The sequence below is a fragment of the Filicampus tigris genome, chromosome 6 (genome assembly GCF_054856515.1).
Source record: "Filicampus tigris isolate MCC_2025a chromosome 6, RoL_Ftig_1.0, whole genome shotgun sequence".
Taxonomy (NCBI): Eukaryota; Metazoa; Chordata; class Actinopteri; order Syngnathiformes; family Syngnathidae; genus Filicampus; species Filicampus tigris.
This window is the reverse complement of record NC_141222.1, coordinates 4,137,233-4,163,504: the sequence shown is the minus strand read 5'-3', so window position 1 is coordinate 4,163,504 and position 26,272 is coordinate 4,137,233. Positions and strand designations below refer to the sequence as shown.

Here is a 26,272-nt window from a genome sequence, read left to right as displayed (position 1 = left end):
TTTTTTCATAGCCTGACAGACGGGAAATCAAATATTTTACTATTTTAAAATATGACTATTGAAAATCGGTTTATATTAGTGTCTAAAATATATTTGAGACGTAAAGTGAGACAGAACAGGAACTTGCAAATAGCCTTTGGTTTTTACCAACAGATGGTGCTATAGTTAAACTGGAAAAAAATGTATTTACTTCATGGCTCAAGCTTCAGATAACAGGTGTGCCGTGACTGGATGTTACCTGAGCCCTGAGCAACTGTGATGCCATTTTCAGTTGACAGAAAGTGGCAAAATGGCCGCACCCTGAGATGGCTAAAAACTGGTGGATTATGCTGCTTAACTCATATTCCAAAAATTCAATATTCATCAGAATGCCGTGTTTAGACTAGTGGAGGCACATAGAACATTACTGTAAAGAAATCATTGGGGTTGACTTCTCCATCAATTCTTCACAATTATAAACATTGCTTTTTACTTAGGTTTGTTCCATCTTTTATTATGAATAAGGGGCGGAGCCATGGGTGGGCCTGGGTGTGCACAGGCCCACCCAGATTGACAGACTGCCCACCCATTGAGATTCATGAAAAAATATATACTTTGACATTTTTAGGAAATTATGAAATTATTTTTAAACTTTTGTTTCGTTGTGTTTTTTTTATTTGATTGAATATTAAGAATGGCATAATTGTGGTTGTCTAAGGAAGATCTGAACTTCATATTATTCAGTTTGTCATTTTATTTGAATACAAGATGTGTCGGGATAGGAGGATTGTGCTTCCCACCCTGATTTTTCCAGGCCCACCCATGAGCCACGTTCTGGCTCCGCCCTGTTATGAATTTGTGTGCAAGTTTAGTGTATGTGTGCTGCGTGCATTTTATTTCATGAAACCATGAAAGTGAATGGTATGGTATACATGTTGTTTGCTTGCAATGTTGTCCCAATAGTGATTTTGATTGACAGTGACTGTAAGAATTTAATGTTCTTTATCAAAGACAGATTCTTTTAGAGTTTGCATTCAAATAAGTTGCATATTTAGTCTTTAAATGTTTACTACAGTTGATATAAATAACTTGTGGCAGACCATCAAGAGGTCTACGAACTTTGTGTGATGTGGAAATGTGAAAATGGCAGAAAAATCACAAATATCACAATTTCTCTTTTAGGTGTGGGCGCGACCAGAGAGTGACAAGGGATGGTCATGGCCACCCCTGGCCACCATGTAGCTCCGCCCCTGATGAGAGTTAAATGGAGTGCCACAAGTAGACAGGGAAGATTTTGTCCCAGTCGGCACGATGCAGAATTCTCACAGCAACAGTCTCACTTTGATCATCAGAAGCGGTGGTAAAACAGGCCAAAATCTAGACATCAGGGGGGTAAGGCAGGGAAAGTGGCTATTTACATACTTGGTGTTCGAGAGTCAAAAAACCAAATGTTAAACCGAGATTTGAACATTTCTACAGAGGTAGCCTCTCAAAATTTTGAGGGTAGGGCATTGCAGTGTACTGGATAGAGAATGTAAAGGATTGAGCAATCCTAAAGTATGGCTGGGCTGCTCATTGCCGCACTCTGTGTCTCCCATGTATTTAAATGGTATATAATAGTAGGCAAATTCAGCAATTTTCACTATAAAAGTATGGATATTATAGGATTCCAAAAGAAAATCAATACAAAGCACGGACCATGGGACTAAAATGGCAAATTTTATTTAATCATTATTTGTTTTGTTATTTTAATGTTCAAGATGCAGGTGAGGCTCGGTCTCCCCTGTCTCCCCTGACTGCACGTCCCTGGTTCAGCTCATTACACATGCCTCTGGGTGGCAATAGCTCCGATGGCACCACTAGTAAACAAATCCTTCTCGATTGACTGAGGCAATCGGGTAAAAGGCTGTAGGTGAGGTGGAAATTCAGTGGTAGTTAGTTAGCAATAGCATGAGTGGCTAATAATTGAATTTTCTGTTGCTCGGATTAAAGGCACAAACGTGTTCTTTTAAAATGAAATGAATAGTTTACCGTTGAGATGACATTAGTAACAATGATCGTGTTTTGCTGCATTACCCAAAGACAACCCAGCCAAACATCTCACTACCTGTGACAAAATGCCATCCACAAAACCGATGATGGAAGTTTGGTTCCAATCTTGTCTGTTTACACATTCACTCACTTTTTCCTCCTCACTCACGTCATGCCATATTCATTTATTTTTTAAGTTAAAAAAACAAAAAACAAAACAAAATCTAGAGTGTAATCCCAAGCACAACAACTTTTTGTCATGTTTTAATTTCTAGTCAGAGGTAGTCACTTACTTTCTGGTACCCTGGCCTGGTGGCAGTTGCTTACAAACATTGCATTAGGCCCTTTTCCACCACCACCAATATAAATAAATTCCTGCTTGTGAAAAGGTTTGTTGGCCTGATCAAGGTGAAGTGGGAATCCCAGTAGTTCACTCGGCGGCCTGCTGGAGGCGCTGTTGACTAAAGCGCGCAAGACGCCATCTTGAGGAGACCTCGAAGCTGGTTGGTGATGACTGACAACAATTTTAGGCGCATCAGGATGAGATTACCGAATTCAAAGTGAACCCGAGTCACATGGGCTGTGGGCTATAAATATTAGGAGAAGGGCAAGAGGAGCTGTTGGACTAATGTTCACCGTGTCGGGTTGTTTTTAAGACGCAACGCCCGCTGTAGCCCGATGGCCGGCTAGCTGCTGTGTGGACCCGCGGCCTGTTCGGGAGGAGGAAGGGTGGTGACGGCGCAAAAATGCTCGACTACCCCTGAATCCCAAGCAGACAGAGACTCGCCTCGAGTTGAACGACGAGCACAATGCACTTAGAATTTTTTTAAAGCTCTTCACTTTCCGATTTTTTAGGGGGGGCGTGGGGGGGTGTTTCCTCTTTAGACGCTCCGAACGACATTGAATGCCGTGGCGCGTGCTCTGAATTGCCAGTCCGAGACATGTCATCCAACTGCACCAGCGCAGCGCCTGTCAGCGCTAGCAAAACCAAGACGAAAAAAAAGCATTTTATAGGACAGAAAGTGAAACTGTTCCGAGCAAGCGAACCCATCCTCAGCGTTTTAATGTGGGGTGTGAATCACACGGTAACTTTTTCCTAAATCTATTTACTTACATTGACTTATGAGTGGTGTGTTTATGTTGCTGTTTTGATTTAGCTCGTTTGTTAACAACCTGTACTTCTCTACAAACCAGAACGATGTGAGCGTAGTTCCTCGACTGATATTGATTGTATTTGATTTTAGTTGTAGTATGATGCTTGTGTGCTTCGGTGGGTGTAAGACTGATTCATTTATCAACCCATTGCAGTGTAGTTTTAGTTTAGCTGTTGCGTGTGTGTTTATATGCATGCCACGATGCAGATGAATATACAAAACTGAGCCCGACCTCATTCGGTTGCAAAAAAAGAGCGACCATCAAGTCGTTACTGTTTGCATGTTGTCAGTGTTATGGACTAGAGAGCGATAGCCGAATGTGCAGGCATGGTGGGAGGGGTGTGACCGGCAGCTGGAGCAGCAGGTTTCTCATTTTCACTTCCGCTGCTTCAGGAGGAACTCTGTTTTTAATAGACACTCACTGGACACTTCATTAGGTACACCCGTGCATGCTTCATCATAGATAATGCCATAGTTGCATCAAATGTGCCCGCTGATACGAACATAACATTTATTTTTGCGCATTGTACCTTCCCTGTGGTCAGAGTTGCCTTTAAACCGTGTTACCCCTTTCATAGGCAACACGGCGAATGAGTGGTTAGCATGTCTGTCTCACAAATCTAAGGTTCAGGGTTCGACTCTCAGCTCCCGCCTTTCCTGGATGGAATTTGTGTGTCTCCGGGGCAGTCTAAAACGCGTAACGTTCAAATGTTTTTACTTTAATGCCGGAATACTGTGATCAATTATCACCCACCTTTTGGTGGACATCTCTCCTCATACCAATTTCAAACTCTGACAGTATGAAAATAGAGGTGCAACTATGAATCAATTAATCGACAACTGATTGATTATTTTTGATAATTCATGAATCATTTGGATACCCTTTTTTGTTTTATTTTAAAATTGCTGAAAATTTTTGCTTCGTAACAGTAAATACCTGATTTCAGTAGTCCTCCATGAACGAAGACTTATTAGTTTTGTGTTGAATCAAAATAAAATATTTGCTTTTACTTTGGGAAACAATGATAGAATTTGTTTTATAGGTTTTGTATTTTCTGACATGTTACGGACCAAACCAGCACATGAATCATATTTTTTTTCCTGCACTGTTAACTTGAAATAATGTCCTCTTTTTGAATAAATGGATGGAAATTAAAACTTGCTTTTTAAAGAAATCAGATTCATCGACTAATTGACAAAATCAGAGACAGATTAATGGATTATTGATACAATTAGTTGTAGCCCTATATCAAAACGATAACCCAAATGTTAAGGATGCTAAACACATTAAACGTTTTCCTGTCCATAGACACTCACTATACAGAAAAAGCTTAAAAACTGTGATCAGTCATCACCAAACTTTATGTAGACATCTCTACTCATGCCCACTTAAACCTCTGGAGATATCAGAACAATAGTGTTTTACACTGTCCCTGTACTTCCACCGTGCTTGGGTAAAAATTTTTCCATCTTCTTTCCACATTCAAAAACATGCCTCTTTGGTTAGCTGAGGACACAACATTTTTTTTGTAGGTGTGAATTAGAGTGTCTATACATGGCCATTGATTGATGGGCGACCAGCCAACCTCATCCGCACTATAGAAAATGGATGAATGGATTTGCCTTTCATGCGGCTAAATAGATTTCTAAATTAATCAACGCCATGCAGTGCTCTTCAACACCACTCCAAAACAACAACCACAATAACAAACACAAATGAATACCTCCCTGACAGTGTAAACTGGGCCAGGGAATGATTCTTTATACTTTTTAATGGACATTTGTTTCCAGCATCATTGCCAACCCAACTGGATATGTACTATGTGTCATGGGCACAAGGGGAAAAGAATCTAAAGTTGGATGCACGTCCACAAAAAAAAATGACAGTTGTCAACCGCTTTATGTAAATGATTCCAATTTACTGGTTTTGAGTGTGACGTTGTCAACCTCAGGTTAATTATAACAACAGGGCTCTGCCCTATACTTTTATTAACCGCAGAGCAATTTACAAAGGCCACACTGTACCTCTTTAATACATTGTATGCCACTAAAGGAAGGAGGAGAAATCTACCACTGTCCAACATTGACGACTTAAAAAAACCAAATTCATGGATACAGCACTTGTGTTGAATCTTGTATGATTGTGCAGCTGTTGCGAATTTATTTGGTGAGCAGGCATCACCGTCACTTTTTGCTGAGCCTATTGGAATGCACAGTATCAAGAGTGAAGGTTGCAGGTTGTCTAATAAGCAATATTTATTTTAAATAATGAAAAGTGCCCATGCAGATCTGCCTGTTTACTGTACGCAATGTATATCGGTTAATTTATCAAAAGTACGCAATGATAGATTTGACTGCATCTCTGATGTTCAGTGGATGAACTTTGGCAAAGGGTGTGTGGGCGCAGCTCATGAACAATTTTGATTTGTGTTGTGGGCAGGAAGCCATCAAACAGACAATCTTTCCTCCTCTCGTGTGTTTGCAAAATGTTTGTACATTTTGAAATCTAATGGGGACGAATTAGGAATGTTTGCATTTGATGGCACTCCTCAGTCAGTTTTAATATTGTTTCAGAAAGTCATGCCTGAAGATGATTTTCTTTGAAACGGTAGAGTCGTGTTACTTCGGCAAGTGCTTTGAAAGCGCATGACAGTGCAGTTCGTTTTACCTTTTTAATGGTAAGTTTAGTAAAACTCTTCTCTGGCTTGTGTTTACCCCGCAGCGAGAGTATGGCAAAGCTGTGTTACCTACGGAATTTATGTGAGCCAATACAATGTGGAGCCGAGTAACATAACACCGTAAATGGTTGATGTCTTAGCATTTGTTGTTCTTTCTGCTTGCCAAGTATGTACTGTAATTCCAAAAAGAGGCTTTGTTTAGCAAGCATCCAGTTAAGATCTTTTTTTTTTGTCCTAAGAGAAATTTGTCCCGCTCTTTTTTTGTTACATAACTACTTAGATGGGAAATTCAGGTCCACAAAGTAAAAACCGTGCCACAGTTTGTCTTGAGTCACAGGTGCTTCAGATCAACTGAGCTCATTTACCTGCCGGTTGAGTCGTACGTAGTTACAGGTGTGTTGGAGCCTCACAGCCTGACATCACAGCTGACTTGGGGCTAGAGGTGGCGTACTGTGTACCCTGGACTATTGGCCAGATAATCGCGGGGCACATCAAGACAAACAACCAAGGGCAATTCAGAATCTTCAGTTCACCTAACATGAATGTTTTTAGAATGTGGGAGGAAGCTGGAGTATGCGGAGTGAACGCGCTTACTCCACACAGGAAGGCCGGAGCTTGGGGACGAACCCACGACCTCCGAACTGTGAGGCAGATGTAGCCTTCACGGAAAGTTGATGTTGGAAATCTGCTGTAAGGAAACTCGCACACTTCACAATTTGTGTTCTTCCTGTCGCATCCTCATTGTTGCGCAAAAAGGGACAATTCTCTGTTGAGCAACCAACAGACTACAGCCATACGTGTTGCATCGTTGTGTTTAAAGGACTACTATTGAAAGATTGTTGTTGTTGTGTATGAATAGCTTCTTTGAGTTTGAAGTCATACTGCGATTGAACAAAGTTTTTCTCAAGTGTTTTTGTTCGAGCACAATATTGTGATTTCTGTAGACAGCAGCTTGATCTGATGTTAATGATTACTCGCGTGCAACACTTTGTTCAAGTTACGTGTCCTTTTATCGGGGATCATGTTCATGCTATTTCTTTGGTGTCTGTTATTCTTACAGTGCTGCCAATATATCTCTCTCTCTTTCTCCGAGTTGTCTGACCCATTGTTCTTTTCCACCTTCAGATTAACGAGTTAAGTAATGTGCCTGTACCAGTAATGCTGATGCCAGATGATTTTAAAGCCTACAGTAAGATCAAAGTGGACAACCACCTATTTAACAAGTAGGTACATTGATGTTCCTGTGCTCTCATTGCCCGTAAAGGCACATCAGAAAAATGTTATAACATTGTTGCTGACTGATATTTTCTCCAAACCTTCAATAGTGTTTGACTGCTTTTGTGCTTGAACTGGTCAGAATGACTCATACTTCCTCTGATCTGATCACAGAGTCAAATATTTGTTTTTCTTTCGTAATCCTCAATTTTGTTGTTGGGAAACACCATCGTGCATTTACAATCTAATGCCCCTCCCCAAAAAATGTATCTCGAATATTAGTCACAACCGTTACTGTGATACCATGTAATGAAAGGAAAGGTGTTCTTTTTTCCTACAATTTCAAACAGTTCACTTGCATACTTTTGTCAAAATTCCCAAAGGATCACACCGCCAGACACAAATAACCCCACCCATCAAATATTTTCTGCTTATCAGACATTAATCTGTGCTTCTGACAAAACTCAATGCAGCTCCGCTTACCATTACCTCTGCTGCTTTGTTTTGTCACAGTCTGGTGAAATTTAGAATGACTCGCTCACAGACACGTTTTCGGGAAGTAGGCAACTAAAATTTACTGGGTTGTTTCATTTCACACCTCATGTGGGGTTGGAGGTCCTCCAGACATCCAACCATTTGCACACAAACAATAATATATTTTCCATCATGTCGTCGCTGTCCTATGAAAAACACTTATGTCCAATTTTGGAATTAAAAAAAAATCACGTTAATGGGATGTGTGCAAGGGGGAAACCCCATTCACATAAAAATGACAAAAATTGACACGGGTGTTTTTCACAGGACAGTGACGATATGCTACCTAAATGTTTCGGTGTGTCTCAAAACTGGAGCCCAAAATGTAAATCGGAAAGTGTTAGACAGTGCAGGTGTACCCAATGAAGTGCGCAGCGAATGTGGTCATCCCCTTCCAGTGTGACTAAAGTGTGTTACTTCCTTGTTTGTCACACTGTCCTGAAAGTGTTGCATCTCCTTTTGAATGGGCTGTTGGCAAAAGGATGCAGTAAAATTCTCATCCAAAAGGCACAAACGCATTTGGAAAAGATTTGAAACATTGTGTCATACAAAATGATCAAACGTAACATTGCTTGACTTTGTCACTCTCCATTGTCAGAGAAAACCTTCCTAGTCGCTTTAAGTTCAAAGAATATTGTCCCATGGTGTTCCGAAACCTGAGGGAGAGGTTTTGCATCGATGACCAAGACTACCAGGTAAGCGCTTAGTGACAAGAAGTATCCTGCGTTTATCGGAAAGGTCTTGAAACAATCCTGCTGTTGTCTCTGGCAGAACTCGCTCACGCGAAGTGCTCCCCTCAACAGTGACTCCCAGGGTCGTTTTGGCAATCGCTTCCTCTCCAGCTACGACCATCGATTTGTAATCAAAACGGTGTCCAGTGAGGACATCGCTGAGATGCACAACATCCTCAAAAAATACCACCAGGTAGAATTCTTACACTTGAAATTTGGTTGACGCCATATGACTCCATTGGGCAGATATTTTGAAGAAGCATTTGCATTTTCTCCCTTCTGAATGTACCTTAAAGTAACGCAGCACTGGGGAGAAGAATAACTTTGCTACCTCACTGCCACGCTTTTGTGTCTTAGACTTTCCTCTCTACTCTCCGTTATCCACAGTTTATAGTGGAGTGTCACGGCAACACGCTGCTCCCTCAATTTCTGGGTATGTACAGGCTAACAGTGGACGGGGTGGAGACGTACATGGTAGTGACCCGGAATGTATTCAGCCATCGCCTCACTGTTCATCGTAAATACGACCTCAAGGTATTTGGGCGAGTGTGCTCATGTGTGTCTGAATCTGATTTTTTAAGACGGAATAATGCAGCAGCGGTGATAGTTCGGCAACATATGCTATTCTATATGTGGGTCACTAACCTGCCATCGAAACAAGACCTGCAACATATGAATAGATGGATACATAGATAAGAATCAGTTAAGCTTGTTCTCCACATCGCATTCGCAATTCCTGCTTGCCCAAGCCGGTTAACCGTCGACGAGTTCGTAATGAGTTTTCACGTTTAAAGTTAAGATTGAAGTGCATTAGCAATACAATTCACAATATGATCAAATGCAATTAGCTAATTGCAAAGGATGCAATTCGACAGGTTAGTAAGAGCGGAGCCGTTCAGAGCAGGCAGCGACGTCAACGCTGTAATTAAAGCCTGCTTGGTGTACTTACTTTTCGTTGAGGTTTCCGTCTCGGTGCACGCTACTTGAGCGGTGACCAATCGAAATGCATCCTCCGGTCAAAAGATGTGAAAATGGAAGCCCCACTGCGAAGATTTTAGCAGTCACATGTTAAGGGGATAAATATGTCCACCTCTGTGTGGCCAGATGTTGCGCCGTCCGATTTCATGAATGAAACTGAAGAGAGACGAAAACATTTTACTCCTCATTTAATTAATTAGACGCCGCTACACTTTGTAATGCCTGCTGGCGCATCTCCATATTTGAAATTGGAAGTTGTTACATCATATAAACAGGTATCATTGTACTTTAACTACACTGACGCATGCTGATGTTACTGATTGGAGATCAGTAGTCTTTCATTTTTTTATACATCTATGTTTTGATTTATCAATCTAGATCAGGGGTCGGCAAACTTTAACACGCAAAGAGCCATTTCGACCCGTTTTCCACGGAAAAGAAAACACTTTTTGACAACTGATATGAAGATATTAGCATGTTCATAGATAACCGCGTCTATGAAGTCCATATTAAAATGAACCGGACTTACCTCACGAGACACAATTGAGGAGGGTCTTTATGCAACGAAGCGTCTCAGCGATCCATACAGTATTAAACAAACAAGCCAACATAATCCAGCGAACCTTACTATTTTCACTCGTATTGTCTAAAAAAAAAAAGGAAACCAAAACACTACACGGTAAACAGGGGCGCTTATCACACCACACAGCTTCCACAGTCCGCATTGTGTCACACACACCTCGGGCTGTGAAATTGGGCTTCATTTGAGTATTTGCTATTTTCACCGCTTTAAATTGGCTAGAATTGCATACAAATTACAGACGAAGTTTCGACGGACCATTAGAATCGATTTGTGAAAAAAAATGAATTTGACCTTATTTGGGCTTTTGAGGTTGTTGGCCGACAGTGACTATATACAATTTTATTTTAATATTTCGAGATCACAATAATCTTACAATTTACAACTACAATGAAACAAACGAACAGAGACGAATAAAATACTTTGTTCAGATATTGTGCGGTTTTGGTGTTGCTGGCATGTAGCAAGCGTGACTTGAGGCAGCCGCGCATGTCAGTTGCCGTCAAACGTTTCTGGAGAAGGTGAATGCTAAATTGCACAAGGTCTGAAGAAACATGATGACATGATGCACGTTTATGAGGCTAATAACGTACACTTCAATCGGACACTAATAATTTATTTTCCCAAGCCACGCAGAGCCGCAACATAAGGATGAAAGAGCCGCATGCGGCTCTGGAGCCGCATGCGGCTCCGGAGCCGCAGGTCGCCGACCCCTGGTCTAGATGCTTCAGAAGTTGAGTGTTGAAGAAGTGCAGTCCACATGTTTACATATCATCTTTGATGAAACATGAAGTTGGAGGTGTAGAAGTGGTAATGCCACAGATTTGTTTGCATTATTGCCGCAATATGCTCTTTAGTTTGTGTGATTTCTTACAGATTTACAGTACATCAGATACTTAGGCTAGGTTCACACTGCAGGCAAATGTGACCCAGATCGGATTTTTTTTGCCCTTATGCGACCTGCATCAGATTTTTTTATGGCAGTCTGAATGGCTCCATTCTGATTTATTATTATTTTTTTTTTCAAATCTGACCTGGGTCGCTTTCATATGTGGTCCAAAATCGGATATGTATCCGATTTTTTGCAATGTGACCGCGGTCTAAACGGCCAGGTCACATGTATCCAACATTGATGTCATCCAGAGCCCAAAATGTGCTGAAAGTGCTGGCAGCAGGGGATCGAATCTGCAAAGTTGTTTTGAGTAACACTATTGACTTTATGTTTGACTTTAATTTGATCCTACTTGAAACATGAAGCATAAAGTGGACATTTATGGTGATAGTAGTAGTTCAGACCGATTCATTTCTTTACACACGGTTATGATGTGACGTCATTGTTAGTGATGTCTCCATGAAATGAGAGAGAAAAGCCTAGCCTCATAATTTCCCCCAAATACTGTGTTTATTTCTGCCTCCTACCTAATCGCACAAAAAGAAAATCTGATTTTTTGCAAAAAATCCGAATTGAGCATTTAGACCTGCGGTGTAAACCTAGCCTTATGTTTACGCCACACTTGTGTGGCAGAATTTTGTTATCTCGGTGAACACTTACAAGACTGCACACAAGTATCTAGTAAGTTTATTTCTGTAGTTGTAGTAGGCAAGTCAAGGCATCTTTATTTACATAGCACATTTTCTCCACAAGGCAACTCAATTTGCTTCACAGTTCACACAAGCAAAGACACAACACCTACAAGCATTTACAAACCGTTGATGACATTCAGAAGCAAAGCAGAGAAAACAAAAGTAGCTGACAAAAAGTACCGAAAGAACATACCTTTGACATAATTTAAACACATTAACAAAAAAATTTAAAGAAATAAGAGTCGGTTTTCTAAGTAGTAGATAATATTAATTGTTTCATTTGCATTTTAATCAGTATACTTTAATTAATAATAGAGCTGATATTGTTTCTTGTATTTAATTGCTTGTGTTTTTCGAAAAGGACCTTGAAAAATAATTGCATTCAATTGCAATGGCAATATTGGGGGGGGGCGATCACAAATACCAGTAGATTATTTTCCAACGTCGTTCAGCCCTACTTAAAGAGGAAATAAACCCAAACACTTCTTTTTTCAAGAATATGTTCCCAGAAGTCCTACTAGTTGAAACGGGGCATTCTGATTAATATTGCGTTTGTGGAATATGAGTTAAGCAGCAAAATGCGCCCCTATTTAGCCATCTCTGGCTTTCTTCAGAAAACAGGTCAGCCGTGATTGGTCGTTACCAGAGCCCTGAGCAGTTGTGATGTCATTTTCAGTCGACAGAAGTGACAAAATGGCCGCCCCCAGAGATGGCTAAAAACGGGTGGATTAACTCTTATTCCACAAACGCAATATTGATCAGAATGCCGTATTTCAACTTGCACAGAACATATTCTTGAAAAAAAAATGTTTGGGTAGATTTCCACTTTAAGGTGTGTCGGACAAGCTAACGTTATTGCAGTTCTGCAATCACTGCTTTGTTAAACACTGTCGTTCCCAACAGGGGCGGAGCCATGGGTGGTTTTCCAACAGTTTCATTCACTGATGAAAGTCTAATTGGAAGGTCCAAATGGCCAATGCAAAACAATGAAACATCTGATGTTGCGGAAAATACACTTCATGCTTCAGCTTCTAAAGGAGAAAATTCATGGGTGGCCTGTAACCTTCTGAAAATGCGGGGACCATCCTTTACCAAGATATGTGAGGGTGGATCCTAGTTGACTGTGTTGTATCTTTTTAGTTCACGATAAAGCAAAGCGATCGTAATTGCATTTTAATTCATATCGCCTGCATGAAGCATGTTCAGAATGAGTCAAATAGAGTGTAAAAATGTTGATTCATTGATTTGTGTTGAAATGGATGTGCATTGAATTGCACTTGTCGTTCATAGAAGACCATAGAGGGAGACTCAGAAAAAGTGATTGACACAGTTGTATTTGCTTGCTAATTGGAGTAAGGAAAACAAATAAAAAGCAACTGGAGAATCCTGTCCATGTTGTTTTGTAGAAACTTACAACTAGCCCCCACAAGCCTGTGCCTCCAAACCGCAATACTGGGAAGAGATTCCTGCAGAAACTTTACTCTACATGGGATTACAAGTTCAGTGAATCAGAGAGGTGATCTCGGGGGGGGGTCATACAGTATGTCATCTTTTTGTAGGGAAAAAATAGGACAGATTGTTGGCAGAGATCTTTACAATGCATTTGTCTTAATATATATACACTGTTGTTCCTAAACTGTAACAAAGTATTTTCAGTCATGCCTCTTGTGTATCATCTATTTGTGTCATTTCTATTTATACCGCTATTTCTTCTTTCAGGGTTCCACAGTCTCAAGGGAAGCAAGCGACAAGGAAAAGGTACATTTGATTATCATCAAAACGTGAGACAAAAACAAATGAAGAGATGAATTTTGATCTATTTTAGATGAACGCTTATTGTAATCAGGGAGGTGTGCTGTGGAGACCAACTAGATTTGATCCATGTTTGTTGAAGCCAGATGTTGAGGAAAGTTCTGCATGGCCTATTGTTGTCCGCTCTCCTTAGGCGAAAGAGCTCCCCACTTTAAAAGACAACGACTTCCTGAATGAAGGCCAGAAGCTGCAAATAGGAGATGACAACAAGAAGTACTTCTTGGAGAAGCTAAAACATGATGTTGAGGTAAGTTTGTTTGAAGTCCTTTGCAGTTTACTCCGTGAAGCAGCAGTTTGTGAAATATGAAAAGAAGGGAGCGCTGTAGCTTTTGAGTTTTTCCTTGAAACACGTGCGTTTGGAATACAGCCCTGCAATGGATTGGCGGTACAAAATGGAATGCTGTGTGTTTCAGTTCCTGGCCACTCTCAAGATCATGGATTACAGTCTTCTGGTGGGGATCCACGACGTGGAACGAGCGGAGCAGGAGGAGATGGATGTGGAGGCCGGTGTGGATGAGGAAGAATATGAGAATGATGGGATGGGTGGAGGCGTGCTCACTGGCTCCTTTGGCACACCGCCCGACAGCCCAGGAAACCCCCTGAACTGTGGATTCTTCGGGCCCGGGGACTTTGACCCCTCTGTTGATGTTTACGCAATCAAGAGCCATGACAGTGAGAAATCTCTTAAGATTTTGATGCTGTTGTCTTTTGTTCGTTTCCCTTTTTGCATGTAATTTACTTACTCTTTATCTGCATTTGCATAGAACCAACTTATGAGTGACTTTTTGTCGCCAGGTGCGGCCAAGAAGGAGGTGTACTTCATGGCGATCATCGACATCCTCACACATTATGACGCGAAGAAAAAAGCTGCACATGCTGCCAAAACTGTGAAACACGGGGTGAGTGGCATGACTTTTGAATTGGCTTTGTCACGATTCATTGATTGAAATCTGGTTACATTGGCCTGCATCTGGCCGTTTGCTCACTCAGACGTTCGACAATAATTTGCGTCAGTGACCAACGGCCGACAAATGTTCTAGTGGTGAGTAGGGATAAAATGATTGTGGTTTACCAATAAACCATTATCAAATTTCATATGGTTGGTATTACATCTTAAATGTTTGATTATCCCTAATACTGGATTTAGAACAATGTGCTTTGCTGTGGACATGGAGAGAGTGTGGGAGCAAGTGGTGCTCGGCTAACTATGCGTGTGGCACGTTGCACACAAACAACAAAAGTGGTGGTTCCTCAGAGAAACCTGCAACCTGAGCCCGTGTCGTTTTCGGTTTGCCTTTTTCGCTTCCGAATTTATCTGTCCTTTCCTATATGTGTGAGATAATCCGAAAGCACTTGGAGTTCATGTTATTTGAATTCTAACAATGCTTTGGAGAGGTGCCTCAGTGAACCTTTTAACCCACGTCAGAACTGCCAAATGTTCTGGATCGTCCATATTTTGTCACGGAAATCAATCAATCAACACTACTTTGTTACACCCGTAACACTGATTTTCTGGATATTTAAATAAATCCAGCAGCTGACATTAATGCTGTCCAGTACAGCACTGTGTCGGGCCACCCTGGCCAGGACACATTTCAGAAACGCGAAGAAATTAACATTATATCGTTAAAAGCGATTGGGTGATACAGTACGCTCGTCACATAGGTCTGGCTAGAACCGCGTTATAGTGGAGCATAACCAACTTCGAACAGCAAAATAGCAGGCAAATTAATAAGTGTCTGGAGAGCAAATAACACACAATAAACACACAGAGCCACAGAGAACCGTAAACCAATTAGAACAAATGTTCCCTCTAATTTTCAATGCCAGTGAGCATTCACACAATATCCCTAATGCTCACTCACACTGTGGCCAAACCAGTATCTCACCGGTCCAAAACCTGAGATCATAACTCACATGATGTAGGTATGTTACAAAAACATCAAACGACCTGTGGATCAAAATAGATGACAGCATTGGGTAGAGATTTGCACCACGATTTATGGGCTGTCACTTATCTACCTTGGGTACTCAAAGCGCTTTGCACTGTACCTCATCTACCTACTGATGACGCAGCATCAGGAGCAACTGGGGGTTCAGTATCTTGCTCATGGGTACTTCAACATGGTCACAAAGGCTGGGGATCGATCCCACAACCTCCGGGTTGGGAAACGACCACTCTACCACTGAGCCATGCCGCCCCCTATAGCACCCCTTATACCACTAATAAAATGAGCCTGAGTTTGTAAGAATTGTTTAAGGATGAAGGATTTTATGCATCTTTTTAATGTTGTGAATTGGCCCGAATTGACTTTTCTAGAAATCAGTGGAAGTAGATGGTAATACACTAAAGGGATGGTAATCAAAAGACGCCTTATGACAACAAAAATCAATGGATTCCGTTTTCCCTTGCCCAGGCGCGGGTCACCGGGGCCCCCCCTCTGGAGCCAGGCCTGGAGGTGGGGTTCGTTGGCGAGCGCCTGGTGCCGGGCCTGCACCCATGGGGCTCGGCCCGAAAAGGCAACGTGGGTCCCCCTTCCCATGGACTCACCACCTGTGGGAGGGGCCAAAGGGGTCGGGTGCCCTGTGAGCTGGGTGGCGGCAAAAGTCAGTCACCTTGGCGGTCCGACCCCCGGCTACACAAACCAGCTCTTGGGACATGGAATGTCACCTCTCTGACGGAACGAGAACGAGCTGGTGTGTGAGGCGGAGAAGTTCCGACTAGATATACCGGTAGTCAGACTCGCCTCCACACACAGCTTGGGCTCTGGTACCAGCCCTCTCGAGAGGGGTTGGAGACCTTTCCACTCTGGAGTTGCCCAAGGTGAGAGGCGCCGAGCAGGTGTGCGCATACTTATTGCCCCCCGAGAGGGTAGCCTCGCTCCGCCTTAGGGTGGGGGGGATGGGTCCTGACTGTTGATAGTGCCTATGCACCAAACAGCAGTTCAGAGTACCCACCCTTTTTGGAGTCCTTAGACTGTGTGCTGGAGAGCTTTCACTCTGGGGACTCCATTGTTTTGCTGGGGGGACTACAAGGCTCACGTAGGCAATGACAGTGATTGGGAGGAACGCCCCCAAGTGTCTCCTGGATGTTTTTTACTTTTTGTCCAGCTTCGCTAAATCGGATGCATTTCACTCTCTCTTCCACGGTCACGATCGCCGTTCTTCTTCGTTTGGACGCCATGAGCTACAGACGAAAAATGTAAATGAATACATTTGAAATCTTTCGCAATTTCAGTAAAAGGCATGCCAAAGAAGTAACTTACATGTCGCCGTTTTGGATCCGATGATGGCGGAGCGGTCAAAGTTTTTCCGTGGTATCGAGCGGGGACTGCTTGAGTTTGCGCTACTGCGGGCTTCGCTATGGGTTCCGGACAACGTAACTTCCGTTGTAAGGAATCGATCGTTAATGCAATATAGTAGTAGACAATATAATGCATACATTTTTTTTCCGCGTGAGGGAATTTTCGTTTGACAGAGGTCAGAGGCAGGTGAGAATACTTACTGTAATGCTTTTAATAAAAACATTATACGTAAACATTATTATTAAAACGTCCAATAAACACACTACCAGTAAAGTACTGGCAAAACAGTTGTGATTTTTGTTAGGTGGAATTGTTGGCATCTGCTTAAAGCAATAAATAAATTTGTAATTTAACTTAGTTACTTTTAAAAACAAGTAATCAGTAAAGTTACCTAGTTATTTCTAAGAAAATCAATCAATCAGTAAAGTAGCTAAGTTACTTTTTCAAGGTAACTGTGGCAACACCGCTGATGATGCAGCATCAGGAACAGCTCGGGGTTCAGTATCTTGCTGAAGGACACACTGACATGGTCACAAGGGAGGTGGCGGTTGTGTATGCGCGCGCGTACGTGTCCGAGTGTGCAGTGAAAGCTGTAGCATAAGAATATATCTATACTGCATTTGGTTTGTTTGTAGTGCTTAAGTCAGGCAGTCATCTTCCAAGTTTTCATTCCCTGGCTTGTGTTTTCCAGGCGGGGGCCGAGATCTCGACGGTGAACCCAGAGCAGTACTCCAAGCGCTTCTATGAGTTCATGTCCAATATCTTGTCATAGACTCTTCTCCACTCTGCCTGCCCAGCCAGTCACACATCTGTCACACACGTACACACAATTTCTTCCACCCGACTCGCCCGTGTAGGACAGCCTCTCTTGTCTTCACCCTCTTCTAAGAGTCCATGGTTAGGTCAAGTTATGTATTGAGGCTGCTACAGAGCCCCAAACGCAAATGAACAATCCCTCCCACTTTTGGAAAGAACATCCTGATAACCTCCTTTTGTTTAGCTGGATTTTCGTTTGAATTATTGCTCCTGTTTGCCCCGTCCTACCTTATCACATCTCTCGCCAGCACAGGAACTGTCTCACTGATGCCTTGAACGAGTGTCCGCGCTTCAGCAGTCTCTTAGCATCGTCTTCTCACTTTCTGTTCATGTTGTATTCCTTTGATATCCTTTAGACACATACACAAACACAGATTGCATGACACATCTTGACAGGCTTCTCTTTCAGTATCAACAACAGAAAAACCAACCTACTGCTGACAATTTGGAACAAGCGGACATAAACATTCATATTGATGATGAACTACAATAAGTAAATGAATGCAGTTATCAAAAAATGCATGGCTGATGTGCACATGAGACTCCACCAGTAACCACTGAACTTAACATCTGAGTGTTTCAAGGAAAACGGGAAAAACAAACAAAAAAATCAGTGTTTGATTGTTACGTTGCCATATTGGTTTTGAATATTAAACATAAGCTTGGTGAAGGTTGGTCAAAGAAAAAAAGATGACTTTAAAAAAGGGGAATTCAGCAGCAAATACATGTTTTATCACAATAAGAATCTTTTTTTTAATATCTTGTTTACATTGATGTAGCAATTTTGTGTTTGTATACAGTATTGTTTTGTTAACGACAGACATTAGAAAAAAAATGTTACTTGAAAAGGATTCATTGCGTATTAAAGGGAGTTTTATCTTGTGTCTGATTGTTTCTTTAATAAATAAATTCTTAAATTATAGATTGCTGGGAAGTAAGAAATGCCCTACTTGGAGATTCTGAGGTCCAACATCAAAGAGTTTCAGTTGAAGTTTAACCCCCCAAAAGCATGGCTGCTGAAAACTAAAGGTTAAGCTGACTGCAAACCATCTTGTTTTAGGATGAAACAAGATTGGGCATGCGGTGGCTGACAAGTAAATAACACCAGCTGTGATGACCACCCATGAAATGCTTTAAAGTGGGCTCTTTCGTAAGCAGTTTTTATTGTTTAAGTATGAGGAATTCAAACTGAATTATTTTTATTGCTTTGCAAATTTGAGCAGTTTTGCATGGCTACTCAAGCATATTCAAGCTAATTTTTCTGTTCAGGATTTCAATAACTATTTGACATCTCACAATACATCTTAATAGCGCTTTCACAAAAGCTGCAGCTGCAACAAAGCGCTTTACAAAACATTTGACATAAAATAAAACAGAAAACAATGGCACTAATGCAATCCAGAGATCAGAGACGTCATGGTCACAGCGTGCATGACGTCACACGTCTAATACAAGCTAAGTTTGAAAGTGAGCAAGCAACTGCTGTGTCCGCTGGCGAACAAAGAGAATGGTTCAATTCCCCTTTGCCATTGAAATCTAGCCTGGCAGGCCACACCCACTAAGAAAGTGGTTCTTCAGACCAAGACCTTCATCGCGGCTGGGTCTCGTCCAAACGAGCAAGCAATCAATCCATCAAATTAGTTTACTTGCTGTGACTATCGTTCGTGAGCAACGTCACCCATCGCCGGGGGTACTTAGTCCAACATTCAAAATAGCGCGTGGGAGAGACGATAGTTTGATTTATTCAGTATTAAATTTGGTTTTAAATGACACACAGAGTCATTAAAATCCCAGCATCTGACGGCACTGAAAGCACTTATCTAAAAAGAAGACTTGGGGTGGGTTTTTTGACGTCACGTCCGCTCTTCGCTGATTGGTTTCTTCGAAATGTCTCTTTGCTCATGTTTGCCCTGCCTCAGAAATGCGCATGATGCGACAATCCACCAGATTCAATCGCTGTACCAGCGTCTGGATTACCAAGATGATTTGTATCCGCTTTGATTCCAAACGCCGACTCACAGTTCCACATCCACGCTCCACGCCCCTCTCTCCACCACACATCCTTCCGGCCTTACCAGCGCAGACTGGAGTGTCCAACAGCGCCCACATCTCAGCCGAATTCCTTTTTCTTTTTCCAATTCCTTTTTTCTTGTTCGCTTTTCTCCCGATTGCATTTTTTTGTTTAGTGGTTTGCATTTGTGTTTCGACATTTATAATTTGTTTTTGTGTGTGTGTTTGGCACCGTAGTATAGTCTCCCTTCCAAGCACTTTGATTTCATACATATCCTACATACGAAAGTAGTCCGATGTGTGGCATTAAAGAAGAGCATTTCAAACTTGAAATAATAACAGCGTACTCAACACAGATGGCAATGCCTGAGCATTTCAAGTACAAACTCTGCACCGGTGGAAGTGTGCCACCTTGTGGAGTAGCAGCCCCGAAGATGATTCTGTATAAGATCGCGTCACGGGTTCAAACACCGCTATTTCATTTATGATCATTTTGTTTTACTATTTTTATTTTTACAATGTCTTGCAGCCAGTCGGGAATTGGAAAAGAGCCGTTTTGTTTAACGTGTTCATTGAATAATTTAACATGCAGTTGAATTTATTTCAATGTAGTTTGTGAAACACACACAAAAAAATGAAATGGCAAAATGATTAAGGCCCCACAAAAATATATAGCTTATGGTTAGGGTAGGAGCGGCACACAAAATACCCCCCCCCCAAAAAAAAAAAATTCTGGATTGAACCAAGCCACTCAGCAAATTAATGTTGGTTGACAGCCTCAAATGAAAGTTCAGTTTTTTGCAACTTCAAAGGGAATTTTTATTCATAGTCTTGATTTCGTCCTCTATCTTAAATCAAGTTTCTGTGAACAGAGTGAAACAATTAGAAGCGATAGTAGCCGAACCAAATAAAGGATGGAGAAACTCATTCATCACAAGGCCTGCATGATGGCTTTATGGAGGTGGATCTACAATCTGATCGGCGGGGGGATAGCATTCGACTCAACTATTCATTTGATTGCAAAACACGCTTTTCGGACACTCTTAAAATGGTGTGCTTTTGGCAAGCGAAATGGCTGAGTAACATCTCCAATGTAGACCTACATGGCCAATTTATAGTTTGGGCTTGTGTGGCAGCGATTGCTTTGTGTGTGGTCCATTCATTTACCTTTGAAATGGTAGTGAAAACAGATTATTTTATATAGACTCAATAAAAAGAAAATGTAATCAAAATTAAACTGCAAGCCGTTTATGTTTTGGATTCATGAGAAAGTTAGCTAGCGGATGAGTTATAATACAATAACTATAAATGAAAAAATTATTGAAAAAGTGAAATAAGAATTTACTAAAATAATTGCAATTGAGAGAAAAACACTCCAAAGAAATACCATCTGATCCTGCGCATTTTAGCCTCTTCTGTATTTTAATATTCATTAATTAAAATACATGCTTTAGAGAGGTACCATTGCTGAGAATAGTTTGCTGTTTATTTAATACTTGTCATTTAGATTTCACTCCTGCCTCTTGCAGGTGAGTAATTTGTTTCAAATACTAATTTACCATGAGTCAGACTGTTTATACAATTTTATTTCACAATATAAAGAGGGGTGGGGGAAACCACGTAAGTGCGCAACTGCCAATGTGGAGAAAAGTGTTTTGACTGGCGAATATGTTTGCAAGTACGTTCAAACATATTTGCCAGTCAAAATTTTTACTCCACATTGGCAGTTCCACACTTTCGTAGAAAACAAGAAAGTCATATAAACATTTGAGATGGGTGGGATTTCAATCCATCCTAGCCTTCAAGCTTCTTTTGGTGATCTTGTCTTTCTCACTGTAAGAGAAGACGAGCCTGTCAATCACCGCAGCTCTCATTACTCCAACCCATCGACATACTTACATGACGTGTACGACGACGCCCATGCCGGACACTGCGTCCCGATCAACTGCATTCAGCATGGCCTGCGAAATTGTCTCAAACAGGTCCTCGGGCTCCTGTGTGACCAAACAAATTTCAAACATGCACTTTACAGCGAACCACTGCAACGTCGTGGTTCGTGAATTTCTATGTGATTGTTTCTTGATTACGTGATTTTTTTTTAATGGTCTCTATTAGGGATGGTACGATAGATCGGGCACCGATCATGATCGGCCGATTTTCGTGAACAATGACGTGATCGGAATATTTGATCAAAGCCTTTTATTGCCGATCAAAACATCCGATCACCCGCAGCTCATTCTTCGCAACCTACAGCCGCGTTGTGTCCCTCCCCCTCAGCTCGCTGCGGAGGCGAGGCTGCTACGTTCACACCAACTGCAATGGGAGCATTTCTGGCGGCGCGTTTCAATTGGGGTCATTGTAGCTCGCGCGGGCGGGCGCGGTTGCTGCGGCGCAGCATGAATGATGCTTTTGGAGCGGTGGGACGTCGTCGTCGCGTATTAAACAAGTCAACTTTTTTGCCATTCCGCCTCGTGGAAGCCAACCAGCATCGGGCATACTACGTAACTATGTCTCTCACACAGCCAAACAGAGCCAGAGCTCGAAGGTCCCCCGTACACTGCGGTGCAGCCAAACAGCTGTGTGTGAGACGGAGATGCCAGATGCTGATTGGCTGCCGAGATGAAAGGGCAAAAAAGTTGATTTGTTGAGTACGCGACAACGTCCCACCGCTCCAAAAGCATCATTCGTGCCGCGCCACAGCAACCGCGTGAGCTACATTGACTCCAACTGAAACGCTCCCACCGCAGTTGGTGTGAACGTAGCATTGTATGCTGTGTGGAGTTTGAGTCTTGTAATACCGTATATGCCATGAAAAGGTACCTCGCGGAGGGGAGCATGGCCAAAAGTTTCAACAACCAACTTAATCCGACATTTATAGAACAAGCAATTGGGAGACTACGATGAGTTTACGAGGCTCACTGCATTGAATAAAGTCAAGGCGAGCAGACGGTGTATGGCACGCATGCTGCAGCTTGTTATGCATGATGCGTGACTGTCACAGCACAGTATAGTCACCATAAGTAAATGGAAAAATATGCAGATATTCCATGTGATCAGAATCGGTATCGGCCTATCTCACTCATGCATGATCGGTATCGGTGTCATAAAACCTGATCGGAACATCCCTAGTCTCTATAAAAGGGATTTCTCAGATTCCAGGTGGCAAAACATACCAGGTTGGGTTCCCACAAAGATTCACACATGCCATACATCTGTTCCGAGCAGGTCCCGCTCACGACAAAGTCCTCCGTCACCATGGGACATCCGATCAAATCCAGGGAGCAGATGAATGGGTCATATGTCTTTGGGTCTAGCCCGGCAATCACAGGCTCAATGTAGTAGGGTCCGAATCTATCAAGGAAAATCAACATGATTTCATATTGTCTGTATGCAACTTTTGAGACTAATGTGCAGCAATGAAAACGCACACACCTCCTTTCATACAGTAGGTTAGACACCATGCTCATGAAAGTCTTGGGTTTGATCTGGCGGCCCTCCTTCAGCTCATAAAGGTTCAATCGGAATTTAAGCCTCTGGGATCTATACGAATGATCAAAGACAGAAATTATGACGGTGACGACTTAAACCCCAACTGTCTCATACACTTACACTGTCTGAACATCAGTGGCCAGCCCGGCCAGCCCGATGTACAGTCTCTCGCCCATGGGGAAGATCTTCTCAAAATCGGTTGTGACCATCTGCGCCTGAATGCCAAATCTGCGGTCGGAGGCGATGGCTACACAGTTCTTCCCCCTCATGGCCATGACGGCCCCTCCATTATATGACATAATAGACTGCATGGAGGAGGGCAAAAGAGAGAGACCACAATTACAGTTTCTAGCATAAAAAATGAGGACAATCACATAATTCATGCAAGAAACAATATGAGAGAAGAATTACAACATTTTAAATTAACTTTTATACTGGTCTGTACTCACTCCTAGAACAATTATGCCCCGTGTGTGAGCTCAAATACTTCTGCACAGTGTGCAATTATACAAGTTACATCGTTATGTACAATCAATACTATGCATAGCAACATAGCTACTATACACGGTTTATATCATCCACATTTAATCTTCACAATTACCACTTCATGTTCAAATATGACTTTCAATGTGCAATTGAACTACATTGCAATAATTGCACATAATCATTTTTTCATACACTGTACGTATGGTTATACATCTGTTTCGTTAAGTACCTTGGTTAAATAAGATACTTATTTCACAGTGTGTTCTCGGTAATAAGATTGCAATATAGCTAGCAATTCATTCATCATGTAAGCGTGATAACGACGACGCTAATACCATCACAAGCTAACAACGATGTATTTGCCTTTGACTTGTCCCCCAATACTTTCTAGCATTGTTAACCACTTTATGAAATATCTACATGATACTTCCCTTTTTTAAAATTGAACTACATGATACAATACAACAAAATCCTATTTTGGCAAAGCTTCACGGCCATGCTAAACGATTAGCATGGCCGAGATGTCCATAGACGTAAAATTAGTTTCAAATTTCAACCCCGCCGTTCAATAATGTTGCGTGTACCTACCATTGTGACGATATTGTAGTCCAACTGTCACAAATAGAACTTTACACTGAGCCTCGCTGTTTCTTTCTTTTTTAAGACGAGCTTCCCGGGGTGACTACACAATTTTGAAAGAACACTAAGATCATATAAACATGCTCGACTGTGTTACAGTGTGCTCGAATATGATTGGCTCCTTAAGAACGATTTCATTGGCCGTCTCGTTGGTCAACATAGTTTCTTTGAGGCGCGTTAAAGTGAAATTAAAAAGATGTGGCTAGTAATATGGGATGATATTTGTGCCACTAGAAACTGACTGAGTAATGTCATTTGAATTTGAATAGCGAAACTTGAATAATTGAATTGAAAAACTGAATCTGAATTGCATAAATTGAATTTTTATTGTTTAATTTTAATCCTTACTTTAAAAAACGGAGACTGAATTATACAATTTGAATTTGAATTCCTCACTAAAAATTGAATTCAGCCAATTTTTTCACATTCAGTTTTAAAAATACAAATTCAAATATTTTCCACACAGATTCCGTTCGCTTGAATTTTCATACCGTTTCACGAGTAAAAATTCAAACTTTCAATGCTCGCTTTTTTCCATTGCCCATAAAAAGAAATTACCTGCTAAAAGAATATACTCAAGAGATCAAAAACAGAATTAGAATAAGGTACCTCATCCTACCCAAATCACCAAAAGAAACACATTTTAAGATGATATTACGTGGTACAAAATTGTTGTGTGTTTTGTAATTGTGATATAAAGACTTTGGAACATGATTTTTTTATAGTATATATATATATATATATATATATACATACATATATATATATATATATATATATATATATATATATATATATATATATATATATATATATATATATATATATATATATATATATATATATATATATATATATAAAACATTTGGGAAGATTTTCACAATTGGATGGAGTACAAATACATTAAATATGGGAAAAACATGAGTAAAACATATGAAGGACATGTACAACGTTTTGATAGGCGAAACAGTTCATTCATAGGTGCAGATTTTTAAAGTGTCGCCTTGATTTATGTAAAAGAAATGGGAAATTTTATAAAGATATTGTACCACACTGTCCTTTGTGGTACAAGCCATCGGGTCACGGAGGGATGAAAAGGTGCTTCCTTTCAAATTTAGGAAAGGAAAGTGTACATTCAGCAACGTATCAAAGTGAAGCGCCGTAGTCAGTAAGTACTCTCGATATCCGAGTTGGTTTTATTTTCAAACTTTAACGCAAATTGAACTCCATGCCTTAGGCATTACTGACACCAAGGGGTAGAACCAGCGTACAGCATGTATCCAAAGACAGTCGGGGCTCATTACTACAATTATAGCTCTCTCAAGTGTAAGAAAATGCCCAGTTTTGACAATTCTTTGTCCCCTTTTCATGAAATATGGACGTTTTAATTCATTTGATGCCTACATCGTTTAAAATTGGTTCTCATTATCTACTAGTACACCCCCAACATCGAGTTAACTCGTTTTTTGCGTTTTTGTGTGCATTTGATGCCCAAGGCTCTGACGCAATTAAACACAGTTTCAGCAGATGTCACCAGTGTCGTTTATCAGACCCATTGCCAGAATATAGCACAATCTTCATACAATTTTTGTTTTTTGGCATCAAAGTTGCTTTTTTAGAATTGTTTGGGGTTTTAAATAAGAAAAGTACTGTTTATATAGCCAAGGAGTCATAAAAACAAAAATATTGGGGTCAAAGTTGAAATTGATAAGTTTATAGTTGATATATGTCTTTGCAAAACCCTTGATCTCTTAGTTGTTTTTCTAGAAACAGGATTTTCAGTAAAATCTGCCTATGTTCTACCGCAGATTACTCAAGCATGACAAATGCGAGAAATAAACTTTTTTTCCTATGAAAGAAGAGAGTCTAATCTTTCTTTTGGTAGGTTCCATGTCTATATGGTCATAATACACAATATTCTGTGGGCCTTCAAAGATGGGTCAAAATCCTCGAAAATGGTGGCACTGAGGATCTTAGCTGAGCTGCGAATGGCTGGCATTGAATGAGTTAAAATCTGGTATTTGTTAATATCATAGGTTAGAATTAGTTAAAACAGTGCATTGACCAAAAACAAGAAAGACAAAAAAAAAGAAAAAAACATTTGAATTCTCAACAGATTTTTTTAAATAACAAGTGTAAATGTACGTGAACACAAATTGAAAGAGTGCAAAATGGACTTCAAATACACTCAAGAGATTAACATTAGAATTAAAATAAGAGAGTAAGGTACTACCCTACCCATATCACCAAA

General features: G+C 41.0%; 2 protein-coding genes across 3 annotated transcripts; one reads left to right on the top strand and one right to left on the bottom strand.

The window, feature by feature from the left end:
- The first annotated feature begins 2,411 nt into the window (after positions 1–2,411).
- On the top strand, positions 2,412–18,279 carry LOC147145519 (phosphatidylinositol 5-phosphate 4-kinase type-2 beta-like). Of its 2 annotated transcripts, none has more exons than XM_086032454.1 (10): positions 2,412–2,513; positions 6,968–7,065; positions 8,190–8,286; positions 8,363–8,515; positions 8,710–8,856; positions 13,184–13,222; positions 13,410–13,523; positions 13,690–13,948; positions 14,072–14,175; positions 17,273–18,279. In XM_086032454.1, the coding sequence occupies exons 2-10, from the start codon at positions 7,001–7,003 to the stop codon at positions 17,351–17,353; spliced, it is 1,059 nt and encodes a 352-aa protein (XP_085888580.1). In that variant the 5' UTR covers positions 2,412–2,513; positions 6,968–7,000; the 3' UTR covers positions 17,354–18,279. The 2 variants fall into 2 exon arrangements, with proteins under 2 accessions (XP_085888580.1, XP_085888579.1); XM_086032453.1 differs by having other exon boundaries at positions 2,466–3,095.
- Positions 18,280–20,975: 2,696 nt separating this feature from the next.
- psmb3 (proteasome 20S subunit beta 3) lies at positions 20,976–24,122 on the bottom strand. Its single transcript, XM_086034594.1, has 6 exons — positions 23,971–24,122; positions 23,017–23,201; positions 22,840–22,947; positions 22,581–22,758; positions 21,307–21,401; positions 20,976–21,240 (listed from the first exon to the last, which is right to left on the bottom strand). Exons 1-6 carry the CDS (start codon positions 23,971–23,973, stop codon positions 21,192–21,194), a joined length of 618 nt encoding a protein of 205 aa, XP_085890720.1. The 5' UTR covers positions 23,974–24,122; the 3' UTR covers positions 20,976–21,191.
- Between the last annotated feature and the right edge of the window lie 2,150 nt (positions 24,123–26,272).

Coding starts and splice junctions, on each gene's coding strand:
- LOC147145519 (XM_086032453.1), top strand. CDS start 2,952: ATGTCATCCAACTGCACCAGCGCAGCGCCTGTCAGCGCTAGCAAAACC. Junction 8,516..8,709: donor TCCTCAAAAAATACCACCAG/GTAGAATTCTTA, acceptor CGTTATCCACAG/TTTATAGTGGAGTGTCACGG. Junction 13,949..14,071: donor CGCAATCAAGAGCCATGACA/GTGAGAAATCTC, acceptor TTTTGTCGCCAG/GTGCGGCCAAGAAGGAGGTG.
- psmb3 (XM_086034594.1), bottom strand. Junction 21,402..22,580: donor CTTTGTGGGAACCCAACCTG/GTATGTTTTGCC, acceptor TTGGTCACACAG/GAGCCCGAGGACCTGTTTGA. Junction 21,241..21,306: donor GGCGTCGTCGTACACGTCAT/GTAAGTATGTCG, acceptor CTTCTCTTACAG/TGAGAAAGACAAGATCACCA.